General features: G+C 43.4%; 1 protein-coding gene across 1 annotated transcript in view; it reads left to right on the top strand.

Annotated features, from left to right (window-relative positions):
* Nucleotides 1-12,056, top strand: part of LOC308303306 (carnitine O-palmitoyltransferase 1, liver isoform-like) — a 77,344-nt gene that overhangs the window by 11,375 nt on the left and 53,913 nt on the right. Inside the window, exon 2 of the mRNA XM_080747651.1 lies at nt 6,714-6,859. Within this exon, the coding sequence (XP_080603777.1) occupies nt 6,719-6,859 (141 nt within the window). The 5' untranslated portion in view covers nt 6,714-6,718. The remainder of the gene's footprint in view (nt 1-6,713; nt 6,860-12,056) is intronic.

Here is a 12,056-nt window from a genome sequence, read left to right as displayed (position 1 = left end):
TATTATGCTATTCAGTCAGTTAGTAAACGTTTTGGTTACCACCGCGCTCCCTTTAGATCAACATGTAGGAGGAGAATGGATCGCACACAGTGAAGAAGCACACACTGAAGAAGGCTTACAGTCGAAACGTTTGTTTCTCATCCATGCAAATGCAAGAATAAAGAAAACATCAACTCTTGCCACTGTGCGATCCATCCTCCTTCTACATTCAGTCAGTTAGAAACCCACTTGTGTTTAGTAGTGTACCTGACTGTATCCATATGCATGCGTGAGGAACCAGCTTCAACGGCCGTAGCGTAGATGATATCCGAGCTGATCGTGAAATCCACAGACGAGCAAAATTCCGGGGGTCCGCAGCCAACTACGGGCAGGTATTCCGACACATAAAACTAACCCTAACCCCCAAGTTGGCCCAACCCTAACCTCAGTGACCGGCGAACGCGACCACGACTTTGGTTCTTCAACAAGCAATCTGTTCACACGCAGTGCCCAGGGGCTGCTGCCAGCAGTGGCGTCAGTTCAGCAAAAGCTAAGGTATGGCAACATGACTGTATGGCTAAGGTATGGCAACATGACTGTATGGCTAAGGTATGGCAACAGTCATGTTGCCATACCTTAGCAACAGACATTGTTGCTAAGGTATACATACATTTTATTATTTCCCCTGTAGCCAAGGGATGGCAGCTGCCATAACTTGCCATACCCAATTGACACCTCTGGCTGTCAGAGCCGAAAGCCGTACTGTGCTGCGTGCACCACAGAAATCAACCATACATTTGTATAATATACAATAAAAGGCAGAGAAATGGGCAGTCTATTGTTTTATAGAGGATTCTAAGTGATCACTTGCTCACTGGATGTCCTAGGCACATGGACAACATCGCAAAACAAAAGATCTTTGTCAGATTAAAGATCAAAATGTGATTTTTCAAAAAAAAAAAAAAAAAAAAAAAAAAAAAAAAGGAACCGAATAAATTCGGTTTTCGCACATGGCACACGTTTTTTAGAACCGAAATTATTCGGTTTTAGCACTAAATGAGTTAAGAGGCAGTAGTTGTGTTAACATGGCTAATGACTAATATACACTATTAGGTATTGTGTCTCCTGACCGTCTTCGAATAGCCGAGCATCGGATGATCACTCGGACTCGAGCTCACCCGGTCACTTGGATCAGTGGTTCTCAACCTTTTCAGGCCGCGACCCCCTCCCCAAAATAATCATATTTTAACCGGGGACCCCCCACCCTGACGAGCATTAGAGTTGAGGCATTACATTTGGTATAACACGGTTCTATTGTGAAAATAGCAGATCTACATGCTCACAACGCCAGATCGGCTATTTTCACAATTCCTGCCTCTAATATTTGACAATTTGGCCAATGTTTTACTTGTCATTTTAGAGGTATTGAAAAGTCCTTAAATTGTCACTTTAGAAATGTGCAGATACCCTCTATACACTTGAACTATGTTGGTTTGTTTACCGTTGAGAGAGAAAACAATGTTTCTCAATAAGTTAATCATCTGGGGACCCCCCAAAATTATTTGGGAACCCTCCTAGGGGTCCCGACCCACAGGTTGAGAACCACTGACCTACAGTAAGATCCATCCATCAGTCATTATCCAGAACTTACTGCCACCTTTTGGGAGCCAGTCTGCATTTAGCTGCTTGGTTGTTGTAATCTGATTGAATTTTGATCACAAGTCACGACTCAAAAGGTCAAGCTGTAACTGTGGGCTAAAATTGGACTTTCACTCGCTCTTGTTTATTTTTTGTATTTGTTTTCTCTTTTAATTATGCACGCTGTCTCTTCCAACCAATGAGCGCGCACCGTTGATGATATAAACGCAGCTGTGGAGAAGTTCTTGTCCATATGGTGTCCTCTCGCTCTCTCGCGTAGGCTGAAATGATCAGCTTAGTGCGTGTAGGAATGGGACGATATGAACATTTCATATCACAGTTATTGTGACCAAAGAAATCGTGAATTACGATATTATCGCGATAATCAAAATCCATTATCCTGGGGCGGAACATTTGCCCCCAAAAAATAGCAGATCTACAAGCTCACAACGCGTCGCGACACGTTGTGAACTTGTAGATTTATTTTTTGGCAAATAATTTTGGTTGAGAGTGGAATAAAAGACTGTATAAAAGTACGTATATTATAAGTACGTTTTACCAATAGAGAGTTTAAATGGTACTGGATATGCAGCTCTGCAAATAAAAGGTGCATTGATCCCAGTGCATGACGGAGGACGATATCACGATACATTAAATCTCCACGATACGATTATCGTCAGTGTTTTTTATCACGATAAACGATAATATCGCTTGTCCCATCCTTAGCGTGTATATAGTATACTGTGTGTCATGATAGAAACGACCACTTGTCTGTACTATCAAATCCACAAGGTGGCCCTGCTTATTATTAGGCATGGACAAAATTCAATCGGAACAAATATCGAAACGGATATCAAATTAGCATATTAGTTTTAGACAATATTTTATTTTATAATAATTGTTTTTGAATGTGAAGCTGAAAAAGCCTTTCGTGATGACAATCAAGGCTGCAGATTCAATCAGTGTTTAATGGGGAAGCTTTCAAAAGGGTCAACACGTTGGAACATTTTTAAATACCAAATACTACATTCAAGCTGTTTTTGTGTTGTAGACTGGAACCAGACCTATCCGCCTGGGCAAAAATAATTGCCCTTGGCGAATATGGGTCTGGCCCCGCTCAATTGTGATGTGAATCCATTTCCTCTCCCCCAAAATCTGGGGGAAGCAATCAGGGCCCAGCATTGGTCTGGTTTAACCAATCGTGTCCAGAGCCATTTTTTTTCAAACCCACCCCTTGGAAATGAAAATTCTGCCCGCGAGTCCAGACTAATATCTGATACGCATTGAGGAATTAGTATGAGCAACGCCAGGCTATTTGTGTTGGGATATGAGCCAACATGGGCCAACGGTGCATCCCTAGTTTGGGAAAGAAATAGTCTTTACTTTTTCAAATTCATGGTTTATATGCCTGTTTTCAGAAAAGACAATATTTTAACTTGTTTTAGATTCGACATTGGTAAATGAGTCGGTTATTATCGACCATGACGATTATTAGTATCGGCCGGAAATGTCACATTGCATCCCTACGTTATTATTTTTCGACCTGGGAATGTAAAGTCAGTCAAACGTAGAGCAGTTGAGATGCACTTTTTTTTGCCTGTGTAGCGGCTAATGTTCGACTCCCTATCCCGACGACCTCTGCTGCGTATCACTCGCCATATCTCTCTCCTCATTTTTCTATCAGGCTACCAGGCACGTGCACACATAGACATCAAAGGGGGCTTGAGCCCCTGCCCGTTTATCCATCTGTCAAAAGTGCCATCTCCAGACCATGAATGCAGTTTTTACTATGATGAAAGAAATGCAAATGTCCTCTTTCCATGGCATAACTGAAGGCAGCATTCAAGAGAATTGCCTTGTCCAAACTCTCCTGAACTTGAATGCAGCATTGTCTCCAGTATTGACTTGATTATGGTTCAGTGTGGTATCACATACCGAAAATAGCCGACCTCCAAGCTCACAACGCGTCGCAACGTGACGCGTTGTGAGCTTGGAGGTCGGCTATTTCCACCAAAAGGCCCTTTTAGAAATTTCAGCCCCTGCCTCTCTAAGATTCTCTGCACGTCCCTGCAGGCTACTGTTCACTATCAATAAAGGCAGGAGAAAAAAAAGTCTGTCCTTGTCACAGAGCTGCCGGCGTTTTCTCGCATTGCCACCAAACGTCTCACCGTGTTTGTCGTCTCTGTTTGCCTTGCAGCTAATCCACCTCTAACATTTAAACAGCCGTTGTTTGTTCACTGCCATGAACCATGTAGGTGAAGTGAGCTTGACGAACCAATGTGGCTCTCCAGCTGAAGCCTTTGTTTCTCTGTCAGTATTCCTGCATCTGTCAGTCTATTGTCGCTGTTGGATGGAAATCTTGTACGTACGCTGCTTTTCAGGAAATGTGTTCCACTTTTATAATAAAAGTATTATTCAGTCACAAGCTCATGTTAAGAATTTAGTTTGGTTAACTTTTTATGAAATCCACAGACCGACTTAACCACATAACATTGCAATACGTGCTGAGCTTGCAAACCTGCTATTTTGCGTGACACTGACACTAAGTTATAACAAAATAGTGCATTCCTTTATGAAAAAACAACAACATAAAGGTAAATGGTGCATTTATATAGCGCTTTTATCCAAAGCGCTTTACATAGACTGTGCATTACATTCACCCATTCACGCACATATTCATACACCGGTGGCGGAGGAAACCATGCAAGGCACCAACCTGCTCACCGGGAGCAAAAGATGAAATATGGAGATGAATGGTTTCAGTCAGGCAGCCAGGCACGTGCACACATAGACATCAAAGGGGGCTTGAGCCCCATGCCCTTTTATCCATCTGTAAAAAGTGCCCTCTCCAGACCATGAATGCGTTTTTTTACAATGGCGAAAGAAACGCAAATGCCATCTTTCCATGCAATACCTGAAGGCAGCATTCAGGAGAATTGCCTTGTCCAAACTCTCCTGAACTTGAATGCAGCATCTTATCTAGAAACAATTGCCCTCTCTTGTCAAGCATCGAAAATAGCCGACCTCCGAGCTTGGAGGTCTGCTATTTTCGATATTTTCACCAAAAGGCCCTTTTTTTTTTAGAAATTTCAGCCCCTGATGATGATGACTAAGGCCTTACTAACATCACTCACCACCAAAGAGTATTGATGACTGCTGCTGGCGCACAGCTTTTCTGCTGATCTCAGCACTGTGCAATAGTATGACTTTTTCATTACCAGTAAGACTCCCTAATCGGGAGATAAGCGACCGTCAGGTCACACAAATAGGCCTGTAAGTGCCATTGGTCCCTGGGTGTAGGTGGATGTGCGTGGCAAATGTGTCCAATGTGTTTGAAAAAATCGGCCTGATGGTGGCGCTAAATGAGACAGATCAATGTTGATGACAGGACTCTAGACATATTTTAGGGCAAAATCTGTTGGAGCAGTGTCCAAAAATGTGTTTTGCAAGAATTAGCCTCATGGTGGTGCTGAGGGGCATGTGAGAAATGAGGAGGTTGTGGTTTGGCAGCCAAGGAGCGTGTGTGCAAAGTTTGGCATGGATAGGGGCAACGGTGGCGGATATATGAATAGGGGAAAAGTGTGACGTGACTGACAGACAGACTGACTGACCGACAGCCGGTGGAGGTTTTGATAGTAACTGCGACCTGACGGTCGCAACAAGAAATGTCCCCCGCCCTCCCCCACCCCGACTGTTGGCCTATACTCGATATACTGTAGGCCCCAAAATGTAAAATACCTCTTTCTCTTTTTAGCCCAGCCAGTGGCGTCAGTTCAGAAAAAGCTAAGGTATGGCTACATGACTGGCGTGGACACCAATCATGAAAAACCCCTAGTTTGACCCCTCACATGCTACTTAAACCATATTTATTTGTTGTATTATTTTACTGTATAGTAAAGTCTATGAGAGCCCAACTTTGACTGGCTCCCACAAGTTTCCCAAGACAAATCTGCGATGTCCCTATTGCCAAAAATGTTCCATATGGCCTGTTCTAACAGTGTGCCAAATTTCATGCTTCTTTCATAAAGTGCACGATTCCATCAAAAATACTGTCCGAAACGCCTGGACTACTAGTAGTCTAGTAGTCTAATCTTATGGTGACTAATATGACTAAAACTAAATGGAATGTTATTCAAAAGACTATAACTAAAACAAATTAACCCATTCAGAACGGGTACACAGTATTGTGTATCATTATTTTATGCTTTAACTATTGAAAAATAGCAGATATACAAGCTCACAGTGCGGCACTGAGTGCCGCGCTGCGAGCTTGTAGATCTGCTATTTTTGAAAAATCGTCAAAATTCTATAAGTGTCTTTTGAATCCTTCTAAGGTTTTTTGAAAAAAAAAACTATGTTTCTACTGTATGTCAGCAATCTGGCCAGCCATCGTCAAAGAAAAGGTCCTTTTCACTTACAAACTGGAGCTCAGTTAGTGTGTTCTTGAGAGACTACTATGTCAGTGGTGCTCAAACTTTTTCATGTGAAGGACCCCCAAAATGATATTTATTTGGCCACGGACCCCCATCTCAAAATATCTAGTTCCAGGGACCACCCAGAAGCAAAATATGAGTTACAAACGTTCGCTTTAAAAATACATATACCCGTAATTGCTGGACTATTATAAGCCGCATCTTTTTTCCCATGTTTTGAACCCTGCGGCTTATACAATGGTGCGGCTTATATTTTTACAGCTAAAGGCCAGTTAGTTAGTTTTAAATGGTCTTTAACAAGGATTTATATATAGATTTATAACGGCCACCAGGGGCGCACTAGCGGGAAGCAGGAACGACGCCTGCGGCTTAGTCAGGTGCGGCTTACTGTATATATGTAAACTTTTTTTCTTTTCTTTAAAATGTAGCTGGTGCGGCTTATATTCAGGTGCGGCTTATAGTCCAGCAATTACGGGTATTCAAAGATTTGCACCCGTTTTCACGACTTTTTCAAAAATAGCAGATCTGCAAGCTCGCAGCGCGGCACTCGGTGCCGCGCTGTGAGCTTGTATATCTGCTATTTTTCCATAGCTAAAGCATTCAATAGTACTAAATTAGCAGTCAAAATCAACACTGTCTCTCTCTCTCTGTGTGTGGTTCCAGGGGTCATGGCGGAAGCCCACCAGGCGGTGGCCTTCCAGTTCACGGTCACCCCGGAGGGCATCGACCTGCAGCTGTCCCACCAGGCCCTCGCCCAGATATACCTCTCTGGCGTGCGCTCCTGGAAGAAGCGCCTCATCAGACTCAAGGTAACCGCCGCCGCCTCACCAAGATCCGTAAGAGAACGGAAGCACAGTCGGCATGCTCTAGAGCAGGGGTCTTCAACGTTTCCAGGCCAAGGACCCCTTCGTTGAGAGAGAGAGATGAAGCAGGGACCCCCACAACCTTATCATAGATTCCATATAGTTTCATTGTTTGACAGCACAATCATCAGTGTATTTTGGATTCATGTTAATGTGTGTTTTCAGATATTTAACCACTTGAACCGTCAATACTTAATAAACTTGACCTTTCACTCTGTTCTTAGTTTGCTCCTTTCCCCCTCCAAAGCTCTTTGCCAAAAAGTAGCCGATCTACAAGCTCACAACGCCTCCCAGCGCGAGGCGTTTTGAGCTTGTAGATCTGCTATTATTGGCTAAAGTTCTCAGAATATGGACGCTAGGGTTCAAGTGGTTAATGTTAAAAAGGGGGGAAACAAGTTTCTATCACACAAAGATTTGGAGGACCCCCTGTAGTAACTCTGAGGACCCCCTAGGGTTCCCGGACCCCCTGTTGAAGACCCCTGCTCTAGAGCAGCGTTTCTCAACCACTGTGCCTGGGGACCTTTGGTGTGCCCCTGAGAAGGGTCAAGTGTGCCCCTTGAAACTGCTTGAAAGCCAGTATTGTATTTATCATTGTCTCCACCAGCCGAAGGCTGAGGGAGAGTATGTTTTCCCCTCCGTCCGTGTGTCCGTCCGTGCGTGCGTCCGTCCGTGCGTCCGTGCGTCCTCGCAGTTTGTGAGCACCTAATCTCAGTCGCCATTGGCCCGATCGCTGCCAAAGTGAGCACACACATTCCCTGGATGCCAATCTAGAACCTCTGCCCTAAATTTTTCAAAGGGGCTTTTTCTAGCGCCACCTAGTGGCCGATGTTCGCAAAACACATTTCTGTGCACTACTCTTACAGATTTTGTCCAAAAATCCTACAAATCGGTAGGCAGTATCTCGACAGTCATGTGATCGACACGGATCTGTCCGATTTTGCATATTCCATCCTGATTGGCTAAAATTGGCTTCCAAAGTTTGTAGGATTGAGCCGTTTTGAACAAAATGCCTCAAATCACAAATGCAAAGTGCGATTATCATGAAATCGCGCACACACGTTCCCACTAGGCCGAGGAAGAAATGCCACTTATTCTTTTTTAAATCAGCCTCATGGTGGCGCTATAACAGGCCGATTTGTGGTTTTACCTATAACTCCACCGATCAGTTTCAAACTTTGCAAGCGCACTCCCTAGAAGCTAAGGATAAACCTTTGCCCTGCATTTTTCACATAAGCCTTTTATAGCGCCACCTTTGGGCCGACTTATGTAAAACACATTTTTGGATATTACTCCTTGAGATTTTATCCAAAAATCACGCAAATCGGTACACAGTATCTCTATAGTCATGTGATCAAGTCCGATCCGTCTGATATTTCATATGCCATCCTGATTGGCTAATATTAGCTTCCAGGAAGCACAGCCTGGTGGAGACCTGTGCTCGGAAGAGCACTGCTTCTAGTTTAAAAATGATTTAAACTAGTGAAAACTAGTTTTCACTAGTTTACCACAGGGTTCGCGAGGCGAGGCGTTGTGTGCTTGTAGATCTGCTGTTTTCACTACTGTTGTGCGACAGCCTTGTATGATGAAGCAGGGCTTTACTTTGCGAAGAAACGTACACATTTTAAACTTGGAGATACAAGGTTTCTTCCCGACAGTGATGATATTTACACCCCCGTATTATGTTGGTGTGCCCATGGATTCTTGGGACATGAAAAGTGTGCCCATGCAGAAAAAAGGTTGAGAAACACTGCTCTAGAGCAGGGGTTCTCAAAGTGGGTGACGGGGCACCCTGGGGTGCCGTGACCGCAGTCCAGGGGTGCCGCGAGATAATTTGATAATATCTGGAAGTTATTTGGACACTTGAAAAAATATTTAGTATCATTTGAAACTTGAAGTACAAAGTTATTTTCAGTCAGTTCTAACCAAAATGGCTATTATCTCAACTATTTCCTCGCAACATAATCACTAAAATATCGTCACTGTCGGGGAGAAACCTCGTATTTCCAAGTTTCAAATGTGTACGTCTTTTGGTAAAGCAAAGCCCTGCTTCATCATACAAGACTGTCGCACAAAACTAGTGAAAACAGCCGATCTACAAGCACACTCGCGAGGCGTTGTGTGCTTGTAGATCTGCTGTTAAAATACAAAACGAACGGTTTTGGACATACAAGGTTTACAACGACGATATGCTATAAATATGAGGTGCTGGGAGTGAAAATTATATTGTAGGGGTGCCTCGTATTAAAAAAAAAATGTATGGGGTGCCCTGAGACAAAGACGTTTGGGAACCCCTGCCCTAGAGTTTAGTTCATTCAGTGTTCATTTTACCTTACCGAGATGATGTGCAAAAATCCCCAGACAAACCTTTAGTCTCGACTGCCTACCATCAGTGGCTGTGTGTCTGACCAATGCAGGTTTTTGGGTTTGATGTCGATCCTGATTTTGGAGACTACTGACCACTGATTATTACCGTTGCTTTGACCAATATAGAAAGATGCATTTCTGGGAAATTAGTATGGTTGCCGTGGCGTGAGCGAGTCACGAGGTGTCCGCTTCACTTTTCTGTTGTGCATTTTGCTCCTTGCCAATTCATTAGCCGGGGAGCCACTGTGCCAAAATGAGAGAAGACCTGTGATGTCATGACATACTCCAAATATTAGTTTTTCCTATTAATTTGGTCAATAAGGTACACAGAATGAGAGGCCTGCTCTGCCGGAAACACTGCGAAAAAAAAAGTTTCCCATTGACTTCACTATACTGGAAAAAAACACACCAAAAAAAGTAGCATGTGACGGGTCAAACTAGGGGTTCTTGATGATTCTGAATCCATTGCAAGCATTTGTTTTGCATGAAAAACATTCCTTGGGCTAGATTTCAGCCTCTCAAACCTGTGAAAAGTGATGAGTCATCACTTTTCACCGTTATTTTGGTCCGTTTTCTAGCCCAAGGAATGTTTTTCATGCAAAACAAATGCTTGCAATGGATTCAGAATCATCAAGAACCCCTAATTTGACCCCTCACTTGCTACTTAAAGCATATTCTTTTTGGTGTGTTTCTTTCCTGTATATTGAAGTCGATGGAGTGAATATACAAATGGCCATAACTTTCTTTCGCAGAGTTTCCGGCAGAGCAGGCCTCTCATTCTGTGTACCTTAATGACCAAATGAATAGAAAAAACAAAAATAAAAAGTATGTCATGACGTCACAGGTAAAACCCTATTCTTTGAGCTTTTGGGCCTGTGGCTCCCCGGAAAATGGCATCATCGTGACGGGACTAGCTGTCGCTTCTTTCCGCTCTGCATGTCACAGTAGCTCCTGCATCCCTTACATGTCAAAATCTACAAAATAACTAGTAACCAACGTTGTCAAGTAATCGCAGTGAACTAAAAGTGCAATATTTTGCCTCTGGAGTGGAAGTAAAAGTACTGAAAATTGGAAATGCTAAGTAAAGTAAAAATACCTCATGGTTGTACATCATCCGTAAGTGTGCTTACAGTAGTTGCTTTACACCAGTGCTAAAGACTAAATTGGATTATTTTAAGCCAGGGGTCTTCAACAGGGGGTCCGGGACCCCTAGGGTTCCTCAGAGATACAACAGTGGATCCTCCAAATCTTTGTGTGATAGAAACTTTTTTTCTGCTTTTTTTATATTCACCACTTGAACGCTAGTGTCCTTATTCTGAGAACTTTAGCCAAAAAGAGGAGATCTACAAGCTCAAAACGCCTAGCAGTGTCCTTATAGAGTAGTGAAGTGTGACGTAATTTACACATCCTACCTGGTTCGCGGTTTTCTTCCCCCATTCTGAATTCCCATAGACCTTTTTCATATTGCGTCATTTAAGAACTGTGTTCCATTTATAAATAAATTATCTCAGCGGTTTGACTCATATGGATATGAAGAATCAGCTGATGGTGTTACTGAACCCCACAGAGCCACCTCACCGACAATATCGCAAAGACTGTTTGTTTATTTCTGGACCGCAATGCTTATATGAGACAATTTTAAGATGATTCAATGTTATTCTCCATAGAGAATTACTTCATTGGAACCGGGGGATGAGCGAGTCACGCCATGACTTCGTTACACTATTCTGAGAACTTTAGCCAAAAATAGCCGATCTACAAGCTCACAACGCCAAGCAGTGTCCTTATTCTGAGAACTTTAGCCAAAAATAGCGGGTCTACAAGCTCACAACGCCTCGCGTTGCGAGGCGTTGTGAGCTTGTAGATCAGCTATTTTCGGCAAAGAGGTTTGGTGTAGAGGAGGGGGAAAAGAGCAGACCAAGTACAGAGTGAAAGGTCAAGTTTATTAATTATTGACGGTTCGAGTGGTTAAATATCTGAAAACACACATTGACATGAATCCAAAATACGCTGACGATCGTGCCGTTGAACAATGAAACTATATGGAATCTATGAAAAGGTTGTGGGGGTCCCTGCTTCATCTCTCTCTCAACTAAGGGATCCTTGGCCTGAAAACGTTGAAGACCCCTGTTTTAAGCCACTCTCTGTCTGTATTCCGTCCTGGTGGGTGGTAGTGTTTCTTTATGTCTGCCTCCCCTCTCTGCAGTGACAGAGCTCAGCTGTGCAGTGTAGCAGCAGTGAGCCACAGATGTAGGGAACACACACACACACACACAAACACACACACGCACGCACACACACACACACACACACACACACACACACACGCATACACACAGACACACGCGCACCGCACGCACACACATACAGTGGAGTGGAGAGAATTCTGCTGTGTATCAGCATGAGCCACAGATGTGGGGTTGGGACACTTTTTGAATAGACCTCCACCACTGTAACATCCATTCACCCAGAGTCTACACATACACGCACGCACGCACACACACACACACACACACACACACACACACACACACACACACACACACACACACACACACACACACACACACACACACACACATTCACAGAAGGAGAGAATTCCACTGCACAGACATTTTTCCATGTCTTGGGAGCTTACTGTATATATTGAGATACCATCCACTCACAGTGACCCATCCATGTTTACTCTATAAATGAACAGTGAATGCTTTAAACAACTAATGAATACTGGTGGATTTACTTCAGCTACGTTTCATTTCAATTGTATAATGACAAAAAT

This window comes from Nannobrachium achirus (genome assembly GCF_963921795.1).
Source record: "Nannobrachium achirus genome assembly, chromosome: 18".
NCBI classification, from domain to species: Eukaryota; Metazoa; Chordata; class Actinopteri; order Myctophiformes; family Myctophidae; genus Nannobrachium; species Nannobrachium achirus.
This window is presented reverse-complemented; position numbering and strand designations above follow the sequence as displayed.